At 32.5% G+C, this 26,839-nt stretch overlaps 2 protein-coding genes across 2 annotated transcripts in view; both read left to right on the plus strand.

The window, feature by feature from the left end:
• The window catches only part of LOC118071268 (sex peptide receptor-like), a 54,635-nt gene extending 34,385 nt beyond the window's left edge, over window positions 1-20,250 (plus strand). The window contains exon 2 of the mRNA XM_035090328.1: window positions 20,137-20,250. Coding sequence (XP_034946219.1) covers window positions 20,137-20,183 — 47 coding nt within the window. The 3' untranslated portion in view covers window positions 20,184-20,250. The remainder of the gene's footprint in view (window positions 1-20,136) is intronic.
• A 988-nt stretch (window positions 20,251-21,238) lies between these two features.
• LOC118071239 (uncharacterized) lies at window positions 21,239-22,014 on the plus strand. The gene is made up of 2 exons (XM_035090286.1): window positions 21,239-21,607; window positions 21,695-22,014. Exons 1-2 carry the CDS (start codon window positions 21,532-21,534, stop codon window positions 22,012-22,014), a joined length of 396 nt encoding a protein of 131 aa, XP_034946177.1. The 5' UTR covers window positions 21,239-21,531.
• The last annotated feature ends 4,825 nt before the right edge of the window (window positions 22,015-26,839 follow it).

The raw sequence follows: 26,839 nt of genomic DNA on the forward strand, positions 1-26,839 counted from the left end.
CGCAACTAGAAGATCCAGGTTCGAGGCCTGGTCTTGATCGAATATATTTTTCTCTGAACATCGTCCTGAGCGGGTGCCAAATGGTTGAAAATTTCCCCAGATAGACTTGCCCATTTCAAGACAGTTCATTGAACTGTCGATAAAAGAGTTCGCTGATGATAAAGTAGGTTTCTCAGTAATTGGTCCTAAGTTGATGTTCCAGTCAGCGCAATTATTCACTTTTTCTCGCGAATTAATTTAAATATCAATTTAAAAATAATTTGACGATCAAATAAACTTCATACAAAAATTTACAAACTTTGAAGTATTATCAATACAATACTCAAGAAAAAACGAGACTTTCGATTTCAAGAGATGTTCCACAACGATCTGATCTCGATCTTACTTTTTCGACAATTGACTGATGCATCAAACCTTACGTATTTAAATAGTCGAATGTGACATAATTAGAAGTCCCTTGCTTCAGGTTCGCCATGTGAGTTTTCCAAAAGCAATAAAATATCTAAAAAAATGACTTCCTCTACTATTCTTCGAAATCCTTTCTATTCTAACGAAATCTTAGAAAAACTCAAAAAATAACGTGAGTAATAATCATTAACCTCAATCCTTAAGTTTATTGCTATTCATTTTTAGCTTTTCTTAAAATATATTTTAAATAATTATGTGAAATAATTAAAATACATTCAGACATTACAGCATCTACATCCATAAAAAAACTAAAATTTTCTGGTCCCACAGAGATAATCCAATTTTGTTGATAACTGTTAATAAAAGTAACGAATGGATCTCTTATTTCTTGTGGTATAGCTGAGCAAATCTAGGTAAATGCATCTATAATTTGATTAGATGGAAGTAAACTTAATGCTATAAATTTTCGAACAATGACCTTCATTCGAATGTCACTATATAAGTTTTTTCCATGGTCTAATAATATCTTTAATAAAAAGAAAATCAAAATTACTTTCAAGACACAATCAAAGTCTATACGTCATTTATCTTGATGTAGATGTACATCTAAATGCAAATTTTTAACATGTACGTAATGCCTTACCTTACAATATGTAAGAAATGACCCTCTTATTCTATCCCTAGGATAATTGATAGCCAAGGCTTTATTCAATCTACCTTCAAAGTCAGTATAAATCCTTTCTGGAGCCAAGTTCCTTGCGAACCGATCTGTGATTGTATTTATGATGGCCGTGTTGACGATTGACGATTGACCATCATTCCCCATGCAACTGGAATTGTCTGAAAATGCATCGTATATATAGATAAAATATGTATACACAAAAAGTTGATTAATAAATGATTAAAATTTTATCTTTAACTGTTCGAAAAACTATTTCCATCATTCCGTGTCTATGAATAGTTAATTGACGATATTTCGGTAAATTGATAACTTGTTGAAAATCAGCAAGTAATGTTACTACAGGTAATTGTTCATTTGTTCGCCATTGATACATCTTAGAACGAATAGATTGCCAGGGTAATAAAGCAGCTGCCTCTTCATGTCTGAAAAAAAATGTATGTAATATAATTTCACATGATATTGCTTTAAATAATTAAAATAAAGAAAACATGTGAACGGTACAGAACTCGTAAATTGTCGTAAATACTTTGTACACTCTGCAGTTGTGTACAACAAGCTTCACGTAATTGTCTAGTAAATTCAGACACTAAATATAAATTTTCATTAAGAGCATGGTTGTGGATTCGAGTGAGATGAAAATTTCCATCCCTGATTTATCCTCTACCTCGACACAATCGGGTGATGTAATGTTGATATCTGACAAATCTGTCGAATAAAAAAAAATAAATGTCACAAACGTGTCAAACGTAATGTGCCACATTTCTCAAATAAAAAATAAATGAACAAAAGAACAAATTATTAAAACTAATACTAATTATAAAAATGAGACTTACATAGTGTTGTTTCTTTCTCGATGGAACACATATGAATAACCACCATATATGCGTTCTACTAATCTTTCGTTCCGACGTCTTTGTTCTGCCATTTTTGCCAATTGCAAATAATTTTTTATAAAATTATCTATTTTTTTACTATTTTTCTATTAATATTCTATCACGATAATTTGATCTTCAATTTACTGAAACTAAGTCAACAGTCACTACTGCCTTGTTCACATTCAAAAATAACAGACGATCACAGAATCCTCACTTTACACATGCAACACTGTTTCGTAAATTGCGACTTAACTAAACAACTGAATAAAACAAGTAAGGTCACAAAATTAAGAAGCATACGAAAGTTCAATGTAAGGCGCATATTTGCTAAATTCTACTTGGATAATGATCCCATGTGATCTGTAAAATCAAGCTCTCAGCAGGGCATGACAAAACACCGATACGTTCAGAGTTTAGGAGTTGGTAAACGAAGAGCTAGCGTTAGATGATCGGTTGTGTCGTATTAATATTAAGAAAGAAACGATTAATGTATCTATCTTTTTTTAATTGATAAAAATAAAATGGCGAACGATTGTTGTGTATTGTACTTTTTGTACGTGACTTAATAAGTGTCAATTATAAATTTATTCAGCCATTTTTGATATTAGTCAACTGAGAAATCAACTTGAATTGTTATAATTACTTTTTACAATGAGTGTGAGAAATTTTCATCACGAGGCGAAAGTTTTTGAACGAGCTCGCCTAGACCAAAAATTTTATAATGGCTATGGCTATTTTTGTGAGACAATGAAAGCTGGAGTGAGGTGAGCATTTTGCACTACTTATTACGTTTTTACAATTTTATGATACTAATTTTGAGGTATATATCCTCTTATTTAAAGTTGTATCCTCAATTAAAATTATTATTCCTTTAGAATTGATTAAATCCATTTTTATAAGATTTTTTGTTTATTATAAAGCTAGTAGACAGTGTTTCATTAATTCATTGAATTGATTTATCAAAATATTACAAATTCAGCAATTTTAAACAATGTTTTGAATAATTATTTTCAGGTGCATAAAATCCATGAACGTCAGACAAGGATGCTGTGTTCGTGGCAAAATAATTGAAGATGACTTTATTATCTCTGAAAAATATCATCATAATCACCCACTAGATATTAATGCAGAATTAATTTATAATTTTGAAAAAGAATTATACCATCAACGAACGTTTCAAGTCCATGTCAAATATAAATGATGCTGTTTGTCAATTGTAAGTACACATGTATGCTATAAACATATGAAAAATTGAACTATGTTGCAATTAATGAAGATAATAATTGCAAATTGAAATTTTTCTAGGCATACAGAGGCTGCAGTTTATTTACCATGGTCAAAAGAGTCTCATAAAATGAGAAGATGGAGAAAGTTTACAAAACCTCCTATTCCTAAAACTATAGGAGAATACACTAATTTTCTCTTAATGCCTCAATAGCTAAGCTATATCCAGAACAATAAAAGACGACTAACAGTGATAACTGTACCAGGGAGTGATGGTTCCTTTGCAATTTTAATGACAGATGTTAATTTTTTACAATCGTTAACAGTATCAACTTTATTTATGGATGCAACATTTAAAGTAGCTTCTCGTGAACTGAATATGACTCAATTATTTAGTATTTCAACATTATTTGATGATATGGTAATAATAACTGAATAATTTTTATAATATTACTTTCATTAAAATTGAAAAAAATACATTGTGTAATTTTTTTTTAGGTTATACCAATTCGCTGGATACTTATGCAAAGAAAAAGTGCAGCTGCATATATTGCTGCTTTAAATCATTTTGCTACCATCATGGCACCTCATTTGAGACCAACTTTGATAATCACTGATTTTGAAAAAGCGTTAGCTCGAGCATTAAGTAGCGTATTTCCAGGAGCAACACATGGTCGGTGCTTTTTTCATTTTTCGCAGGTGACAAATTATATTGATTTATTGAAACATAACGGAAAATATAGAATTCAAGTATATGTATTTTTATGTACAGCTTTAATATTATATTTTTTTAATAGGCTCTCATGGAAAGAGCAAAAAAAATGTATCTGCTTAATATCATTTAAGAATCAAAAGAATTTGGTTGTTTCTTTCGTAAACTCATAGGATTAGCACTGCTCCCTGCTGATGATATCAAGAAAGCTTTGTTTTACTTAATTAACAGTGTGTCACTACAAGCAAAATCTATTTTTGGAAATTTTTCACGATATTTTTATCGCCAGTGGTTAAAAAATGTAACTCCACAACAGTATAGTGTCTTTGGACAACTCCATCGTACCAACAATTTTTCAGAATCATACAATAAACTCCTTTATCATCGTTTTGGATCTCATTCGAATATATGGGAGTTTACAGGTGATAAAATGATACAGACATTGAAACTTTTTCATTTGAATTTGCTTTAATAAAACATTTTTTAAAAACAGAAAAAATCAAAAATTTACACGGAATTACATGTATCGAATATGACCAATTGCAAATGGGAATGATAACAAAACGGATTTGTAAAGAAGATATTATGCGAAGTCGCATAATTTGGAAAACATGGAAACTTTATTGAAAAAATCAAATTAATATGCTACAATTTTTAGAATGCACAGCTCATTTCTTATCAACATTTAATAATAATGTTATGCGAAATGTTGAACAATTAGACGAACTGTTAAGAATCGATGGGTTTGAGGAATATGGTAAAATTTATAATAAACATAATAGATACGTTTTTTTATGTAATTATTTTCACGAATAATGAATTTTCAGAAATTTCAGATGGTATACATATAACAGAATGTATAAATTGTAGAAGTAATATAACAAATAACATTTGTTTCCCATGTCACCACTGAATGTGTTGCTCCAAGTGTATTGTCCAAATAAACAATGTTGCCAGAGCTAAAAACGCAAGCATACGATGTTTCTCATATTTATATGAATGAGTAATTGTTATTTTAAATGATGTAAAAATAAATATTTTAACGATTGGTATCTCATTTATTTTTTAATATTTACAAAACATATAAAGGTGTTAGAAAAAAAAATTATTGAAGTACAATGTTATAATAATGTTTTATGTGTTTGTATTCAATTTTATTAGGAAATGATTATTTATAGTTCTAGGGGCATTTATGTTTTACAGTTTTTGAACTGCAGACAAAATCAAAATCACGCCGAGTGTATGGCACCCTCCTGAGCTTGTTGTGGCGGTTTATGCGTTCACAGTTTGTTGACGAGTACGCGATCGTCAAATTTTACTGATACACTTACACGCAAATAGTCCCTACAAAAAAGATTTTGCGTCACAACAACGATCGGACAACGGCTGTTTCTTCCGTTCAATAATATAGGTCGTTAAGTTAATGAGAAAAGAACACAGAGAACTATACGTTCTTACTGATAAACAGTTAATTAACAAATCTGATCATTAGTTGTTGTCAAAGATCAATAAAGAAGTTGTTTAAGAATAATTTCTCGACAATTGTATAGTCAAATCTGTTTTTGCCCACCGCTTGCTTCTTGTTTAATTTTTGAAAAAGTGTTAATATCATTAGTAGAAAGACCTCGAACGGCTATGTCACGGTTATATTGAATCATCTCATATTGCCATATTTCTAAGACATTTAAAACTCTATAGCCTTTTTCTATAGCTTTACGTATTTCGTCAACGATCCATGTACCATGTAATACACGCTCAGCTATATCATTATAATAACAGTTACCCTGATTTATTGTTTCAGCACACCTTCTGTATAATACAAATAAGAGTTTACCGTGAAATCATGCTGGTAAAACAGGATATCAAAGGTCTCGGGATGGTAGATCGTACATTTTACAAGCCCTTCAATCTGATTAAAATTATTTCTATTTTTAAGAATTTTATCACATTCAGTGCCGACGTAAATCGTAGGGTGTCCAACGGGAAATTTACCTGTTCTGCACACGTAAGGGTAGAATGAACATAAATCAACATATTTAACTTCTTTGGATCCATTAGCACTACGTAATGATACAAAGTTTTCTGTACGCCCACAAAAGAAAGCATCACGCGGTTTAAGAGGCGTATTTTGTAATAAGGAGTGAGAATTAATGGATATTTCCAAACTAGGATGATTTTTTTAAAACTGTCGGAAGTTACATTCCCACTCCTCAATAAGAGTATACCTTGTTGGTATGGAAATACAATTTTTCCCTGAGTTTCTGGATTATAATAATAACCGTCGACTAAAGTACTACGAAGTAACCGGATCTCTTTACGTCGTGCCGCGTGATCTGTAATGTGCCCGCGTTTTTTCTCCTGAAATATTAACCACGAAATCGCAATTGATGATTGATTGGATGACCACCGATATGCACCGAGCGGCGGTAAAATACGAGTTATATTAGCTTTTAAAAATTTTTTTCTAAAAGTTTTTGAGCATGTCGATGCTAATGTACAACATTCAGAGAAAGGACAAACATCACCACATTTAAGTATCATATCTCTGTAAGCTATGCAGGCTCGCCTTAAGACGATGACATCAGCACGACAATAGTGAATGAATTCTTTTTAAAATCTAAAAGTATAGTTAGCTTATTTCTTTTCATTATACCAGGTTATAAAAGACTTGCGTTCTCTATTATGCATTGCATCATGGGAATAATATTTCATATCAGAAAAAGGTCCTTCATAATTGATGTTTTCAGGAGTGTGAAATAAATGCGATCATTATTCGTGATACTTAATACAGAACGCTTGAAAACATCTTCGAAAGTCAGCTTTTTACGACCACGTCCTTCTACTCCTCGAAAAATTGAAACCGTCAAAACAATATTATTGTTACTATTTAAGCCACCTGCACTTTGGGCAATTTTGCAAAGTAGCTCCCACAAATCGTTACTTGTATATTGTTGTGGTGGCCTAAAGCGAGACCATATTGGGCCACTTGTAAACTTTTCATAAATAATAGTAAAGGCTATTCTATCACGCGATGTACAACCCTGTGTATAATGTATGTGGTGATATCAGCTAAAGCACCTTCAAACAATTCTAAATGATTTTGATCCCGGGGTAGTAAAGGTATTTTTATTAGACATTCTTTACCTGTATTATGAAACTTTTTGAAATTTTTTACCCGCTTTCTGTTAATAATAAAACGCTGTCCCGGTGAATAGATAGCCGCAAACGTGTCTGATGAGGTACTTGGTGAAACGTTGCCCTTGACGTTTGAATAAAGATTTTTTCTTGCGGTAGATCTAGTTACAACACCGCCTCTCTGGACATCTATAATTAATTTGATAGTTGTAAACAGCACTATTCTTCACAAAGGCTCCAATCGTAATATTCAAAACCTACATAAATTTAATAATTGTAATAGGTGTAAATTTAACATAAGGGAATTGAAAAATATTTACTTTCCGAGAATGATGACCTTGGTTGATGAGGGCGATCAGCATTGGTGTCTATTTCTAAATCAGGTACTTCATCATCGCCTTCCTCGGAAGTATCGACTAATGACACGTTTGACGGTGATGATTCGTGAGTTGCGTGTAAGTCATCTGTAGGCATATTGTCATCAGTTTCTTTTTCAGTATCAAGTCTATAAGGAATACTGATATCACAGCTACACTTACGGCTTTTTATCGTCGTAATCAACGTTGAACGATCGAACTTTTTTAAGATTTAAAGGAATATCTTCAAGTTTTACGGTTGAAAGTGGCGAGCCGCGTACTTGAATCCAGTTGTCTAACACAGTTTCATAAGAGACTTCAGCAGCAATTGAAGTTGATGGCTGAGGCTGACCAATGTTAATAATGTTAGTAGAAGTAGATGGTTGAGAATTTTCAATTTCAGCCATATGTTTGTTTCTTTCAATTTTAATCTTCTTAACTTTAGGGTCACTATCTGCTTTTTCTTCAGTTTCAGAATCAAAAGCTAGGATGATATATTTGGATCGCCGCTCTGTAATCTAGAGGCTTTTATAAATTTACATTATTAAACTCGTACATAAACATAAAGAACATCTTACTATAATCATTGAGAAAAGGCAAAACACACGTGGCATTTCCTTCAATGCTGCTCATTAAAGCCTCAACGGCTTCGTGCATAATCGTAAAATTCGGTGGTAACAAGCCGCGTGTATGTGCACGGGCTAATAAATTATTTCATCATTCAAGCCTAGACTCGGGATAGAACCGAGCAATCGCTGGTGATCGATCACGAAGATAACGTACAAGCGTTAACAAAGCAATCATGAAAGGCGTAGCGTTTAAAGAATTATATTTGAAAATGCAGCTACAGTTGTTTACATATTGTGCATATTTGTTGCTCTTAAGAAAAGAAATATAATAATCTCTCCTGAAAATCTTACGAATGCTAAATTATATAATCTTCGTTAAGAATTTTTATACGAACAAAGTAGACATTAAATGATAAATTGTTACGAATTCTTACGTTTGCAAAAATCATATTGGAGATACTACGGTTTCCGTGACGTTGCCATTTGATTTGAAAATGAAGAATAGATTTTTCGATACCTCGCTTCGTTTTCGAGATATCGAAGTTCAAAGTTTTTATATACGGATAAGCGGAAAAGAAGACTGCGCTAGACAAACAGTTGATAAAAGAGATTCCTTTGTGTAATACATCGCAAAGTAAAAGCGCGAATCATTACAAATAATATTAGAAATTGACATTGTATACCTTTCGATAGAATCATGAGTAAAAATCAGAGATGAACCGTGATAAAAATCAGAGCAAACACTTAATATTTATTCAATCATGTAGCTTATCCCGCCCTTCAGGCAGAACCAACTATCAACTAGCACGAAATTATGTAGGATTGTCTCACTAGTAGACTAAGCTAACTGATAATTATTCTAAAATTAGAAAAACAAAATTTTCACTTTTCGTGCATGTTTTCAGACAATTTTGGCTATAAAAAGCTTAACCCTTCCGCCGTGTCGTCTTTCGGTAGTCCTAGCTCTGTGTCGTGACGAGTAAAATGCTCACACTTCTGCGCGTGTGCGCCGCTGCACGGGCATGCGCAGGAGTCTTGTAGGTTTGAAAAATAAGTTATGTAATTTTTATTTTATTTCATCAATAAATATTATCATTATAATTATTTTATTCTTATTTTATCAATAAATTTCAACTCATAACAAATACAAAGTTTTGATGATTAAATTTTTATTATTTATAATCAACATACAAAAATTTTTTCTTATTTAATAACGGATTATAAATTTTTCAATTATAACACATTTTTTATTTTAGTCTTTTAGCTCTTTAATTAACACACGTAAACAAAAAAAATATATTAGTAATAAATATATTATAAAATAGTTAAAAACTAAATAAAAATGTCATTAATTTTACTTTTTATTAATTTTAGCTTCACAGTTGAAACAGAATAATACTGTATGCTGAGGACATATTGGGCTGAAACATATTGAGCAAGTTTTTTTACTTTTGATACCATTCCTCTTCGGACAATAAGTCTTATTTACTTGTATATCACCGACTTTTATAATAGTATTGCGCAATGCCGTAGATAAATTTGGTAATTTACTTCGTGTAAATTTATTTTCGATGCCGTCAGTTTTATATTAGTATAGCTCATAATTTTTTCAATCATAGGTTTAGTAAAAAATAGTTGCCAACAATCAAGGATGGATTTTTTATCTTAAGCAGCTCGTTTTACGTTTGGTAATCGAATGAAAATATTATGTTTTCCTACTTTTTTTTTTTGATTAGGCACTTCAGAAGACCACTCATTTCCATTTCTTCCGATAGGACTTTTATTATTATTATTTTTATCACAATTAGTATCACTTTCATCTTCATCACTATTAAATGATTCTCCAGTATCTGTGCGAAAACTGCTATGATTAGATTGGTTATCAGGATCTTCATCAGACTCTCCACTGTCGTCTACAGAAGAAGATAAATTGGAGCAGTTATCCAAATCCGTGCTTTCAAGTGACTCTGCCATTTGTTTCAAAATCTATAATATTTACAAGAAAAAACATTGATTTAATTGATTGATTGATAAATAATAATAATTCATAGTAGCAATTAACTTTTTTATATATTCATGTGTAAATCAATGAATTTAACCTCTAATTTTTTTTATCGATATGATCATAAATAATTTTCTTAACTAACGATGATATGTCTCTATAGATCAATATTATTTCTTTTTAAGTGATGGACAATTAATGATTATAATTATGATGAATACTAATTAATTATTTATTCGTAATTACTTACCTTTTTATATTTCAGTTTTCAAAATTTCAATTTGCTATATAGCATGTATCATATGATACATGCACAATAAAATGACTACTCTCGGCCAAACGTTTCGAGTTCGGATAGATTCCGAAGTTTTCCGAGCTTAGCCGAATAACGAAATTTCTGCTGTCTAGTTTAATGACGTGACGAGTAAAATACTCATGGAATTTTTTTAAACTTCGATTTTAATTATTTTAAATGTCAAAAAGATCTTTTAATTAGTTGTATCTTGTAAAAAATTAAATTTTATAAAGATACTCAAGTTTTGAAAACGTTTTTCCATTTAAAATTTTGATAATTATCGAGTTTGAAAATCTGCATGAGTAAAATACTCATAGCGACACGGAGGAAGGGTTAATATTGTAAAATAAGACCAAATAACAATTTCGGAAAATTAATAAATAAAGAAAAATGTTTACTAAAGATTGACAGCAATTAATTAGAAAGAAAGAATCCGTGCAGTCAACTTAAGTCTCAGTCAAAAACAGGAGATAAACAAACTTTCCCTTCGTTGCTACAAACAATCTAATCGTCGTTAACTAACAAACTGTCGTTAGTCTAACAGTCATTAGATAGCGACATACAAATATTTTATGATATTATGGACTTTTTACACTCGAAGTACACCACGAGAAGGTATTGTCTAGTCGCACTTCATACACAATAGAAAGGTACCCCTTGGCTCGTCATTTCCGAAGTATTTTACGACTCCAAACCCCTCCTGTTGTGTTGAGACTGATTAGTCTCAAAAGACATCTTCCTCATTATATTCGGGATCAGAATCATTTTCTATCGCTCTGTTAATATCGCCCTCTTCATCATCCGAATCATCTTCTAATCTTATTTTTTTCGGTGGCGGTAAAAATTTTTCTTCTTGAGATGATGTAAAAAATGGTTGAACAATTTCTTTAATTGTTATCCCCTTCTCCAAGTTTCCTTCCACTACTCTTGAATATACTTTCTTAATATCAAGAAGGAATAGCATGATTTAGGAACCCAGGTCATCCTTATACTCATCCAGATATGTCTTTCTATAAAAATAGAGAGCCGTATATGGGTGTAAAAGTTTTGGGGTTCCACGAAATTTAATTAATTTCTTTAATAATTAATTTCGGTTCTCTAAATCATTGATGGTATTAGCTGGATTCGATTTATCAACATATTTACCAATGCTATGATTTGTTCGCAAATTAACAGTACTATGAGCAAACATTCGTTCAACTCCTTTATACTGTTTTGCGCTGTCTGTACATATTCGGGATGTTGATGAATTTACATACTTTCGTATGTACGGTCACAACTCCTTCTTGCTTTTCCTATTTACTTTACAAAATAACTCAACTTTGTCTTCCTTGTTTCCTGTAATATACGTGTTTTGAAATTTTAAACTTTGAACCTCGATATCTCGAAAATAAAGCGATGTTTTAAACCACAAAGCCTCACAAGCAGCTCATTTAAGTTCGTATCGTTAATAGTGAAACAACTAATAGTTATAACATTTCATCGTCATCAAGTTAACAATTTGAATCTTCGACAACCGCCGATCAGCATGGTGAGATGGATACTACCGAAACATCAACACAAGGTATACGCCGCGTGGAAAAATCTTCGAGTTCTTATGAAAATTGGCTGGAGTTCATGGAGAATCTCCTTCAGTTGATTAAGTGCTTTGACAACTCTGATTCTGATCATCAAAAATTAATCAATAAAGAGAGCAGCTGTGCTGGTTATTCATATACTTTTATGGTACTGGATGGAACCTAATACCAGAGCCGAATGCTGAAAATACAAGATACTACTAACAACTCTTCACAGAATACAGCTCAGCAATTCTTTATACAAAGAAGTACTCTTGAATACGTTGTACATATTAAGAATTTAATTAAAAAACGCTTAGAACAGCTCTAAGTAATCATACCTGTAATCACTAAAGGCATGGAGTTGATGGTCGCGGTCCGAAAAAATGAAATACCGGCAATTCAACATACTATCAATACTGTACAATTGCCTGTCGACTTAATATATACATTTCGAGCCAATCTTTATAATCTTCAACGAGTGGAAATAATGGCAAAAATTCTCGAACAACTGGCGCCTATCTACAAAATATCCCCATCTGTATCATCGATGGACGTCGAGATTATCGCTCAAGAATTGTGCCAACTTTTCAATGAACACGTTGTGAGTAAAGCGATGCTTTTAAATTTTTATATATTTTTATCAAGCCACGGGTAAAATTGTTGCAATTAATTTGTATGCAAACATTTATGTATCAAACTGTACTATGATAATAAAATGTCATTAAAAATATTTTTCACTTTATCCGTACACCTTTTGAGCTTTCAATTTTTCATTAATTTCAAGTTGCTTCTTTGAGCGTACTATCTAAAAGTATATTTCAACAATGCCCTTTTTAATTTTCGTGAAATAACCTCTTGATAATTATTTTCTTTCCAAGCTCTGTACATTGTTACTTATCCCAAGAATATACTCCGCTGTAGATGGTGCTAGGCATTACGTCTTGTGAGCAGGACCTATTTATATGATACCGCTGTGATATATCAAGGAATGAGAGAAGAACATGGCGCCAACTGTTAGTGTCTACGCGTTGCTACCTCAATAACATTACGCTGCTCATCTGTCGCAATCTCATATAAGCTTTTCTGTCTGTGTGAAAGTGAAAGGTGCGATTGCGGCTATGAAAACTTATTTTTCGGTAGGTTAGTAGCGTGTTTCTTCAAGTAATAGGGTATTGAGTACAAAAATTTTTTCATTTATTAAAAACATTGAAAATATTACAATATAAAACATTCTATAATAGTATAAGAAATTTCGGTTGGCCCTTGTTGAGTCATATACGGCACCAATACTAGAAAATAAATTCTTCGTTAAAATCTTTTTGCAATTATTAAACTGTGAACAGCACATGCTCACAATTAGTTTTCAGAGGCTATTTGAAGATCGTAGAGCTTGACGACAGTGACTTTATCACTACTATAGGTACATAAGTGATAGTCAAAATAGTATTTGTTGATTGCCTATCTGTCTTGGCCAATTTTCGATTCTTATTCAGATAGTCCCCAGATAGAAACATCATCAAAATTTTGGGGTACCTTTACAGGATCCAAAAGGAGCTACTGCATGATTGGTTCACGCTCATTTTGACGGTAATATACACGGCTCCAACAGAATTCCCGGTCACAACGCACCGTGTTCAATTTATAGAGTTCGTGTTCGAGCATTGTCTTCCACTGCTCATGGCCATAATCTGGTTAAAATCTAAACTTGTGGTCATACACCTCTCGCATTCAACTGCTGCAATTTTAACAGTAGTTGACTCTTCACCACCACGAATATCCCAAGTAAAAAATGGGAAATTCTGAATAAAATAATAGTGGTCATGCGTTAATTTCCGCATTTTTTCATGATCTTCACAATAGTAGCCTTTTTTTGTTAAGCTATTACACTCTAGATCACGGTAAATAAATGCTTCACACTTAGGTAAAATTTTTATGATTAAGACCTCTAAAAAATGATGTGATTCTTGTTGATATCTCATAACAGTCTGTTCATCACAGCAAATATTGAATATTAACCACACGTTCCTCACAATGAATTTTATCAGTTCAAATAAGTTATCCATTACAAACTGAAACATTTTTAATAGTTGCTGTATTGCTTTAAACTCTATGAAAGCGTTTTCTCGACAAATGCTCTTTCTTTACATTAATTTTTCATCTAGAAAAATTTATGATGTTCAGACGCTTCCTTAAAAGATCATATGACCACGGTGATAAGGCGTGTATTGAACGTCAACAAAAAGATGCTGACAGCCATGCAAAGCTGTATATTTCTTAAAACTTTTATAACATAAACATATAAAACCGCTAACATGAAAATAGCGGTTATTTTTTATTAGCGGCATTCATAATTATGGATCCACGCTGGAAATATCCTTGGATTTTGATTATTTGTGGACCTACAGGTTGTGGTAAAACTGTTTTTGTAAAAAGATTCATTCGTACTATACATCACATGAGTGATACACGTTTCTCAAAAATAATATTTTATTATGCTGAGTGTCAAGAAGGTTATAATAATTATTATTGCACAATTATTGGCCTTTTCACTCATAACACAAAACGTATTTCATCGGGAAAAAGGACAACGAGACATTTCTTTGAATACTAACTACATTGTAATTTTTAAAAACCCCCGTGATCGCTCACAGATCCAGCATTTAGTCCGACAAGTGTGTCTAAAAAATGCACGCTTTTTCCAAGAAATATGTTATTATGCAACGCACGTGTATTTTTCCCGAAGACCAGAAGCACTACGTTTATGTACAACGTAAACCTATAAATAAGAGCACACATAATCACAATTTACCAGTTATTAATCAGTGATGGCGTTAAATGCATCACGCAAGAAACAAGCAGTATTACTTAGTGCTTTATTCTATCTAAACAAAGAACAACGAGCGGCTATATTAAAAAAAGCTGATCCTCAGCTGGTGCGATATATATGTGAATGTGCTCTTAATATTTGACGCGGCAACGTGTTATTGACAGCGGATCGAAAACGTAAATTAAAGCGACACGTGTCTCTCTTACGATGATTAGCCTCACGTAGTAGAGCTGAGGGGAAAAAAGATCATTTTACAAAAAGGAACTGTTTTTTTACCGGTTCTTTAAGTTCCTATTTTGGGCAGTTTAATATTAAAGTTGATTAACGGTTAAGAATGGAACATGCTAAAAAAATGGTTTTTAATAAATGGTTAAAATTTTCGTTTGAGTAAGGGCGGCTCTCAAAAAGATATATTACAGCCCTGAACATCCAGCTGGTTTTGCTGATTTGAATCAATTGCTAAATTATACGAAAAACATACACCAGGCTAATGTGGAAAAATGGCTAGAAAATCAAGATGCTTACACATTATATCGCACAACAAGGTGTCGTTTTCCGAGGCGCACATATCATGTTTCACATGTTGACGATGATTGAGAAGCAAATTCAGTTGATATACGTAATATTGCTACTTATAATGATAACATTAAATATTTATTAATTGTTATTGATGTTTTGAGTAAATTTGTATGGGTTGAACCATTGTTTAACAAAACAAGTTTAACTGTTGCTTAAGCAGTGGAACGTATTTTTAGCCGTAGTAATAAAAAATTGCCACATATATTATAGACAGATCATGGTGGAGAATTTTTGGGCTCTGATTTTCAAAAAATTTTTAATGAAAAAGAATTTTTAACAACGTTTAACAACAGCTACTTCGACATCTGGCTTTCTTACAGTTCTAAAAATAAACGATTAAATCGTACTTTAAAAAAGCGAATGTGACGTTATTTTATATACTCACATACAAAACGATACATCGATGTTTCATGAAAAATTGTCACTTAAGCTTGTTGAAATTGATTTCGACAATGAGTTAACAGCTTTTCTTACCATGAAGGATAGATATGAGAAATATCAGTGCTCTCCAGTGGTCTGAGTGCGACCCGAAAGGTCCACACGACCAACTTCCCAGTGGAAAAAATGAAAAAACACCCCGAGTAGAACCCGTTTCCATTTTTTATAACAAATGGAATTGTTATAAACGAAATGAGTCTGTTTTTACTTCAGTAAGAGAAAAAATTGTGCGTTAGAAGAATTCGAATATACCTCATAGATCCTTTTTTTCATTATTTACAACAAATTCATTGTTATACACGAAAAAAGTATGTTTTCATTTATCTGAGACGGTTGGTAATATTTTTTTAGTAAAAGAAAAAATTATCCGTTAAAAGTACTCATATACATAGAAAGGGTCCCTATTTTTATTGTTTATAATAATTAAAAACTTATTATTTCAATATTACTATGATTAATAATCACTTGTTAGTAACAATGTTCAATTGTTATGAACACAATTCCATATTATTGACTATTATAGCGTCTTTAATACTGTTTTCTCAATTCTGACATGAGTTTAAAATTCTTCTATTGCTGATTTTGTTTTTCAAAATTTTTTTTTTCGATGAAATATTGTCACCATATTTTCATACAAATATTCTAATCATTTAATATTCATATTTTTTTTAAGATTTCGAAATTTTGTCTAAAAAATGGTATAATTCATAAATTGAGAAATTCAGGTCATCTTCCATTTCTGCTAGTTTTTTGGTTCTGCAAAAAAAAATGGCTGGACCGATTTCGCTGAAAATCTAATCAATCCTAAGTTACATAATTACGCGTCGAATGCAATTGGTCCCACATCGATATCATTTTTTGTTCTCGAGATAATCGAGGCGAAAAATAATTCCGAACGTACATACACACACACAGACGTCCACTGGAAAACGATCGTATTCGACTCTGGGAACCTTAAAACGTGGAGATATGTCAAAATTCGGGATTCGCAAAATCGGACCCATTACTATAACTTCCCACTGGGAAGTTATCAATAAAAGCTGTAAGAAATCATCAAAAAAGCCTAAATATAGTGTTGGTGATTTCGTTTGCATCAGTAAAGTAAAAGCAGTTTTCGCGAAAGGTTATACAAGCGGTTGGAGTGAAGAAATTTTTAAAATTATTCGCATATCAACGTTCCGCCAACCACCCGTTAACATTCTTCAAGATCTTAATTATCAAGATATCGACGGTATTTTCTATAATTCTAATACACATTGGAATTTGATCAGGAATGGCAGTGTACGCCTAGAAGTACGTTTCGATGACGCTTTAGCTTCAACTATAAATTGTATTATTTATACTGAATATGAGAATATACTCGAAATTGATTCAGCTCGGCGAATAATTGTAAATTTTGCTGGCTAAGTATATTTTTCATAAAGTAGATACATATTGTTCAACAAAGAACAATATGTATCGAGCTAACCGTCTGTCGTGTAATACTTTTCAAGTGGTAAGCGCTATTTTTACTCAAGATGAAGTTTGTGGTTGATATGCAGGGTTTTTTCAATAACGACGCCACATTTCTGCCAAAAGAAATTGCTTTGATCGCATTAGAAGCTCATATTATTGGCCATTGAATAATTGCTCCTGAATTTTCTTATTCGTTATTATCGGAATAAAAACAACATGCAAATAACTTTTCGACATCACAACATGGTATTCTGTGGTACGAAGGCTCATCATTAATCAAGTCGATATGCAAAAACGCCTATTAAAAACGGTTATGTGTAAAAAAATTATAAATACCGATGACATGTCTGATCAACCGTCATTAACTGTCCTGTCAACCGTAGAGATCGTTTGTTCATATCACTCTGCTCTGACGTACGTGTTTACAGGCCACTGTTCAATGTCCGCTGCTTACTATTACCGTGATTTGCCCAAAAATAATTCATCAATGTACATTAAATCTACGGCAGCTCTAACAGACAAGCAAGTTTGAATTGAGCCGATAATAACTGGAAAGCATGTAATGAATACGCTACAAATTATAGAAGCTCTTCAGTATATCCCAGCTCATACAATAAACGTATACCTTGCAAATCCTTGTTTCCCTGTCCTTAAAAAGGACATTTTATTTGAGTACCTCGCCTTATAGGGCATGACTTTGGGAATGGCTCTACTTCTAGTGACGGCGTTACTTGGGACGTAATATTCTCGCGCCTTTGGAAATCTCAATTAGAAAATTATTTTCAGGTTTTTTTTTTGGCTACTGGATTATTCATGGTAAACACTGCACGTGAGAAGTGAGGCCTGCCAATTGAAGATTGAGGGTCAGGAAATAAGAGGAGTTTGATTGTAGCCTTTTTTTTGTTCTCAGTATTGTATTAATTAGAGAATGCTATTATAATAGTAAATATCGTGATGCGAAAATATTTTCCGAGTTTCATTTTCTTTTTTAATCTGTTTATTTCTTGTAGAAATATAAAGAGAATGTACCTAATAAAAACTCAGAGATCCTATTGAAAAATATTTCTACAAAAATACAAACAAGGAAACCTCGTGAGGTGGTCACCGTCGATTTAGCTGAGGTTTCTATATAATAATCTACGTCGAAAATGATGAACTACTTTTTTTTTCGGCGGAAAAACATTTTGAAGGGGTAAAAATCACCCCCAAAGTTGACACCCTATGAAGGTGATTTGTAATTTTTACATATTTTTAATCGAAATTTTCCAAAACGACCTCATACGTTAACAACAACATAAAAAATGATAGAAAATACATTTATTTACATAATAGTCTATTATTTATTTTTTAATGAGACCAATTTCAATCGAAAGAGCATAAAAAATTACGAAATATGTGTCTTTGCAATTTTTAAAATAGCATCGAAATCGATGCCCGAAATGATATTTTCTTTTTTCCTAGATTTGTATCAAAATGAAGAAGACTAATTATTTATCTATTGTGTGTATTACATATGTGATAATCATTGTATAAATGTTCAATACACAATGATTTTTTACACCATGCACAACGGATAGACGGATAATTGCAATATATGAGATGTAGACTGAATGATGGGGTCACAATCACCACTGTAGATGATTGTCGGCTGAGTTATCCCATTATTAAGTAATATTCTGAAGAGTTTTCTGGGATATTAATAAAGAGTTTGACTGCGTGAGCTCTCTGCAATTATAACAATAATGAGTTGACCGATACAACGAGTCGTCTGTCGGTTGGCGTCATCCGATGATGCCCAAGAGCCGTACAGACGTACACCGAGTACGAACTGCAGACGCATACTGACCGTAACCGAAGAATACTTCGAGAATACTGACTATCCCAGACTATTTCACCCGAAAACTCTGCATTCCAGAATCTTCTAGGTCCTTAATGAGATATATCTATGCCTAGGAATTAATTAAAGTGATTACTACCTTGAAAGATAGGACTTAAAATTACGGCTACTGGACTAAAAGTGATACTATGACGTAATGCCCAATTTTAAGAATCATGTTTCCTGAACCTTGGAAATTGAAGGAATCAGACTGCATTCACTATTCGTATATGTATTTACTTAATATATCAAGAAGATTATTACTATTTTTATCAAAAGTACTTGCATTACCTTTATCATTACTTCAAAATACGACTTAGTATTTTCAAGTGACAATATTCCTCCACAGGGCTTGATATTTTTTACACCGATAACTATCCCAAGTTCTTATAGAAAAATAAATATATTAAAAAAGGGAATGTGACTTAGAGAATATTGTTTATCACGATATTCCCAATCAGAATTTTGCTATCCAACTGATGCAATGCTCAGAATAGAAGAAAGGGTATTGACTGCATTCTCTATCGAAACTCTTTATTTTCTACAGAATTTCTCACTAACTTTTGGAATCAACATGATCCTATTCAGTTGTGTGAACATGGAAGTTATGTAGCTATCTAGATTTGAATAATCCTATAAGATTTTTTTCGGGTAGCAGTAATTACTTAACTTTTCCTAGTCAAATATAATGTTTTCTATTTGAATGCTGTAAAAGTTTATAGGATTTAACCTTATCTATACTTATCATGATACAATAATATATTTGCATATAATAATTTCTAAATAATGAAGTTAGTGTTAACCCTTTGAGTCACAGTGGTACTGCCAGAGCATCACCTATTTAAACCGCTGTCAAAAATGTTCTACTGCATATTTTGGTCTAGATTTTTATACTCGGGAGTTTTTGGGATCGCTAAACATGAATCTGAGATTGTATTGACAGAATTCAAAATGGCGGATCCAAGATTGGGCATAACATGTGAAACTGAACTTATATTTTAGACTTACTAGACAAACATTATTTAATACAGTAAAAATACAAGGGAATAATTGTACAGTCGATTTTACAATTATGAAAGTAAAAATACAGTAAAAATTCAAGGAAATAATTGTAAAAAAAAATTATAGAATTGATGTTTTTCAGGAGGAGGAACGATGACGTCATCGGCCACCTACTCCGTCAAATTTTGAAGGTTAAGGACGAATGCTCAGCAATTGGCCTTTGGCTTCATCCATCTATCGAGGAATGTGCAGAAGTGATGTTGATGGTTCAAATGGTGTAATTTTTTATGATGAACAAATGTTAATCCATCAATCAATGGCATCTGATATTGATATTGATGAAACATTTAAAGTAAGTTAATCAATAACAGTAATAAAGATATTTTGTAGTGAAATTTATACAATATTAAGACAAATATGAATTTACTTAGGTCTTACGACATCGTCCAAGATGTCACCAATTATTCATAGTCCATATCAGACGTGCAGATATTGTAAGTATGACTGAAATTTAAAATTAAATATATTTTGTATTCATGCAATTCTTTTTTAATAAAAAAAATATTGTTAAATATTTCATTTTACAAAGGAACGAAAAATTAAAATTCAACAACAATTTTATTTTGAGAAAGAACTTTATGAACTTCAGTTTTATTATATTATCAATTTTTGGAAAAAACTTTTTTAGGGCTTTCCAGTAATTTTTGCTTTATGTGAAAGAAGAACTCTCCATTTTCATAATACCTTCTTGACATTTTTAATAAATAAAGCTTCAACCATTGTAGATAATTTGCAAAATGTGCACTGGGATTATGAACAGGCACTAGTACGGAGTATTAGACAAAACTTTAGTAGAAACATACGAATAAGAGGATGCTGGTTTCATTATATTCGTGTATCTAATATATTTATGAAAAAAATAAGAGAATTCATGCCTAATAATGTATTTTATTTAACAGGCAATAACTAAAAAATGGAGAGTATTAACTTTACCACTAGATAATACTGGAAAAAGTGTTTTTTATAAAGCTTGGAATATTCTATTACTTCCTCCACAAAGATTCGCTGAAGCAATTGAGCAATATACTTTTAAACAAGTCTTGGATTCAACGAAAATCATCCAATTTTTTAATTATATGAAGAATTTTTAGTTAAAGAATAACGATATTGTTTTAGTACATGATAATCCTGTTAGAACTAACAATATTGCCGAGTCCTTTTATAGGCATTAAGTACGTCGTTTAGGAGGAGTACATCCACCTTTGAATCAATTCCTACGTGAGGAGGAAATATTGTAGAATGACTTGTTGTATACATTATGGATTCTAAAAATAAATGGAATAACTTCGGAGAAGGTACACGAGATCACCAGTACACAGGAATCGTCACCAAATGCAGCAGCAAAGAAGGGATTTCCACATTTGAGATCTAAAACGACGTTGGGAATTAAATCGATAACTAAACGAATTTTTTATCTAAATAAAAGATAGCTGTTATTTTTAAATAATTCGCCTTAAAATTTTTCAGAACTAATATAATGGATTTTCTAATTACAACCCTAAATAAGAACAATTACAGGAACAATCTTGCTATAATTATAACTAATATTGATAGTAAGTATTATTACAGAAAAATAATTTTTTAAAAGTATTTCTCTAAATTTATCTCAAAATGTTATGGGTAAATCATTCTGTTTCTAGATAGTAGTGACGATGAAGATGAAAGGCTTCTACTTCATGATGAAGACATCCGATCTAATATAAATATAGCAGTCAATCAATCAAGATCAGTAATCATAAATATAGATAATGATAGTGATGAAAATAGAGATGATAATCAACTGCCACCACCACCTCAACCATCATCGCCTATATCCATTCATTCGTTACCACCATCATTACCGTCATCACAATCATCAACACTACAATTAACATCATCATGCCGAATTTGTTTGATAAATCGGGTGGATACATTATCTTTACGTGTCGTCATCTATGGGTATGCTCAGCTTGTATTATGATATTGTTGAGGACACATCAGCAAAGACGATTTTTTGCTAGGAATGCTAGCACAAATGCAACATGCCCGATTTGTCGTGGAGACATTGGATCCACTATAAAAGTCTTCATTTAATAGTTGAACGGTAATTGAAGTAGCATGTTTTTTACATTGAATAATTCGTTTTTTTGTAGTAATAAGGAAGGATCTTTATCTGTAATTGCAACATGCGTCATTATTTTAAGTAATTTCAAATATTTCATAAGAATGTTATTGTATCAGTTTAACACTTTGTAATAATAATAAATTAAGTAATTAAGAAATGATTACTTAAATAATTTGGAAATAAAAATGAAAATACAATAACATTTTGTTTGATTTTATAATAAAGATTTAAGTAATAGAAAAAAACACGAAAATATATTGGTTATATTGATTAGTTTGCATGCATAATGATTTTCTATTTTTCGGTTCTGCTAATTTCAATTGTTTATTTACTGGTTATAACTTATTCCCTTTATTTCTCTTGAGATAAATTATCCTATATCCCAATAGTTTTTAATTTCCTGCTCGAAAGTATCTCATATTTCATCTATTCTGATATACCAACTGCATATCTATGTTATCGGCTGTTGGATAATTACAGGTTTTTCTGTATAGAATTATTATTTATTATGTTTCAAAACATTATTATTTAAGAATAGAGTTATTGTTTGAAGATACATAATATACTAGATTTAAAATTTCTATGCAAAAAAATATATTTCAATTTGTTGAGATGCAAAAACAAGGTTTACTATTGGGCCAGTAGGCACCAGCACAAATAGGCGTGTGAGTGAGGCTACTGTGTGTGTGTGCATGAGCGTGAGCACGGTAGAAAAGTTCAAGACTAGTCGAAAGGCACATGCCAACAAAACCAGTATTCCAAAATATTGAGTGTAAAATGCTGTAACTATTAATTCTACTTAATAATAAATTTCTTTCTCTTCCTGTTAAAAATGTGCATTAATAATTTACTACCGCTACTGGCATTGGATCAATGCTAACAGGGTTATGGGCCCAGATGAAACTTCGGAAGTTAGAAATTCACCAAAAGTAAAAAGGAGAGAAAACGTAAAAATGGCGTCAGCGTTGGTGAGAGACAAATATCCAATCACCCCATTCGCAGGTGAAAATTTTAGTGCTTGGTCATTTAGACTTAAAAGTGTCCTTAAAGAAAGTAAAGTGTTGAAAGCTATTGAAGAAAAGACATATGCAAGTGCGACAGAAAATGCAACAGGAGAAGCTAAAGCTCAAGCTATCATCATAGCAACAGTGGCTGATAGTCACCTAGAATATTTGCGCGGGAAAGACACAGCCTACGAGATGTATGAAAATCTGGCAAACAGCTTTGAGAAGAAAGGTGCCAGGAGTAAACTTTTTTTGAGAAGAACGTTAAGTGAAATGAAGTTTAATGAACGAGAGAAAATAATTGATCACTTTATAAAAATGGAAGAAATATTTTCACAGCTAAAGGATGGAGATAGTGGGCTATCAGAAGAAGATAAAATAAATTATATTCTATCCTCCATGCCTAAGTCATATGAACAGGTAGTAGCGGTTTTAGAATCATTTGAGAACCTCAAATACGACTTTGTAAAGACTCGATTAATCGGAGAAGAAGAAAAGCTAAACAGAAACAACTCAAATGGCAATCGAAGTGTCAGCAACGTTTTCCTGTGTTTTCAATGCGGCAAACCAGGGCACAAGAAATTCGAGTGCACAGAAAATAAAAACAAAAATAAATACTAATCATTTCGAGGGTCAAGTCATCGTTCAAATCCATCAAACTATGGACGCCGTCCAGATAATGAGCAGCGAGAAACGAGCAACGAACGTTAACAACATCAACAGTACTTCAGAGGAAGAGGCAGAGGTCGAGACAACAGATACAAATCAACACATTTCACAGAGGTCGATAGATCAGCGTTTCTTTGCAGTGAGACTAGGGAAGTATTAGTAAATCAAAACAAAACGAACAAAATAGAATGGGTTATAGACTCAGGCTGTTCCGATCACCTGATAAATAATAAAGATTATTTTTCGAAATACGTAGAACTAAAGAAACCCATATTGATATCAGCAGCAAAAAACACGAGCGTGTTAAAAGCCATAGGAGTAGGAAATGTTGAAATAAAAAGTAGAATCAATAATAAAATCGAATATTGTACGATTAAAAATGTTTTATATGTACCGGAGTTGAGAAAAAATTTACTGTCCGTCTCTAAAATGGAAAGTAATAGAATGAAAGTAATTTTTGCTTATGGGAAGGTTAAAGTTTATAACGAGACGAAAAATAGCAAGCTGATAATTAAGGGAGAAAAAGATGAACAGGGGGCATTGTATAGAATAACGACTGAAATAGTTAAGTCAAAATCTTGAAATCTTTCAGAATGTAGAGACAAAGATAAACAAATAAAATTATGGCATAGACGCCTAGGTCACTTGAGTATGGGCAATATAAATATATTAATAAAGAAAAACTTAGTCAACGGGTTAGAAGAAATCAAACACAACAATATTGATAATATTCTATGTGAGCAATGCGTGATGGGTAAGATGACCAGACAACCGTTCACAAGGGCAGGCCATCGAGCCACCAAACCCTTAGAATTAGTACACAGTGATGTCTGTGGTCCTCTCCATCCTACCACATGGAATGGGTATAATTATTTTGTTACGTTCGTAGACGATTTCACTCATTTTGTTATGGTATATCTAATTCAACACAAATCAGAAGTATTTGAAAAATTTTAATCATATTATAATTATGTAACTAAACATTTTCAGAGTAACATACAAAAGCTAAGAGCAGATAATGGAGGAGAGTACACGTCACGAGAGCTAAAACAGTTCTGCGATATCAATGGGATAGTTCTTCAACACACAGTAGCTTACAACCCCGAGATGAACGGTGTAGCAGAAAGAATGAACCGGACATTGTTGGATAAGGCTCGCACTATCCTAATTGAAGCTAAAGTAGCCAAAATATTGTGGGGAGAAGCAGTGCTATACTCTGCATATGTTACAAATAGAAGCCCGACAGCAGATAGAGAAAAAACCCCAAGTGAGCTATGGGAGAACAGGAAACCAAACGTGAGAAACCTAAGAGCTTTTGGCAGCTACACCTATGCTCACATCCCAAAAGGGCAGAGAAGTAAACTGGATCCAAAAGGAAGAAAACTAATTATGGTTGGCTATTGTTTATCTGGGTATAAATTATGGGACGAAGAAGCAGGAAAAACCATTGCAGCAAGAAACGTCATCTTTGATGAAAGTCCAAAGACAGAGAAGGAGTATCTAGAGATAGAATCTAGTGAAATAAACGAAGAAGCTGAGCAGCTAGACTCAGAACTAGAGTCTCAACCAATTGAAGAAGAGTCCAGACCAACAGAAGAAACTGAAAATCCAAGAAGAGAAGACATCAATGCTAAGCGAAAGCGAGAAGAAGAGTCAATATATGAAAAGCGAATAACAAAGAAACCCGCTTGGCATAATGATTACGAAATGGATTTCTCAGATGGAGATGAAGAAGCGCATATAGCTTATTGCCTATTAACACAAACAGAGACTCCCACGACGTATAAACAAGCAGTAGGTGAAAAAAGGTGGAGAGAAGCAATCCAAGCCGAGCTGGCAGCATTGAACAAACTTCAAACCTGGAAAGAAGTTAACTTACCTGCAAAAGAAAAAGCAATTGATACGAGATGGGTATTTAAAATCACGGAAGACGGTACTCGAAAAGCTAGATTAGTGGCTAGAGGATTTCAAGCTAAGAAAAAGGATGCGTTGGACATAGTATACTCACCAGTAGCGCGAATGGCAACGATTAGAATGATGATATCAAAAGCAATTCAAGAAGATTTGGTAATTCACCAACTAGATATTCCAACAGCATTTCTGAATGGAAAGTTACAAAATGATATATACATAAAAATACCTGAAGGCATGAAATCAAAAAATAAAAACACAGTATTAAAGTTAAATCGAGCACTCTATGGACTAGTAGAATCTCCTAAATGTTGGAATGATACTATAAGCAGGTATGTAAAACAAAAGGGTTTTGAAAGATCAGAGTATGATTATTGTTTATATTATAAAACAAACTGCTGGATGCTAATTTACGTAGATGACATACTTATTATGGGAAAAGAGACATCAATAATTGAAGAGTTGAAGAAACAATATAATGCCAAATATCTTGGACAAATGAATAAATTCTTGGGTATGGAAATAGAAAGAACAGAAAATGAAATACTAATCAAACAAGAGAAACTGATTGACAAGATAATTGATAAATTTGGAATGACAGGATGTAAAGGTGCAAAAACACCAATGGAAACTAAACTAAACATACAAGAAAATGGAGGAGCAGAGCTAACAAACGCACCTTATAGAGAATTAGTGGGTAGCCTAATGTACTTGACAGTAACGTCAAGACCTGATCTGGCATACTCAGTGGGCTATTTAAGCAGACATGTTGAGAAGCCTACAGATCTACTTTGGAGTACAGCAAAACGTACACTAAGATACGTTGTAGGAACTAGAAGTAAAGGTCTAATGTTCAAAAAGAGCACAGACAGCAATTTATATGCATACTCAGATTCTGATTGGGCAGGAGACAAAAAAGATAGGAAAAGCGTCAGTGGAGCAATGATTTCTCATGGACCAAATCCAATTCAATGGCATTCCAAGAAGCAGAAATGTGTAGCACTTTCTACAGCAGAATCTGAATACATAGCAGCAGCTCAGGCAGCTCAAGAATTACTTAATCTAAAGGGAGTACAAACCCATTTGGGTCAACAAGG

Source organism: Chelonus insularis, unplaced genomic scaffold (genome assembly GCF_013357705.1).
Source record: "Chelonus insularis isolate UGA/USDA-ARS -01 unplaced genomic scaffold, ASM1335770v1 contig_76_pilon, whole genome shotgun sequence".
In the NCBI taxonomy this organism is placed as follows: Eukaryota; Metazoa; Arthropoda; class Insecta; order Hymenoptera; family Braconidae; genus Chelonus; species Chelonus insularis.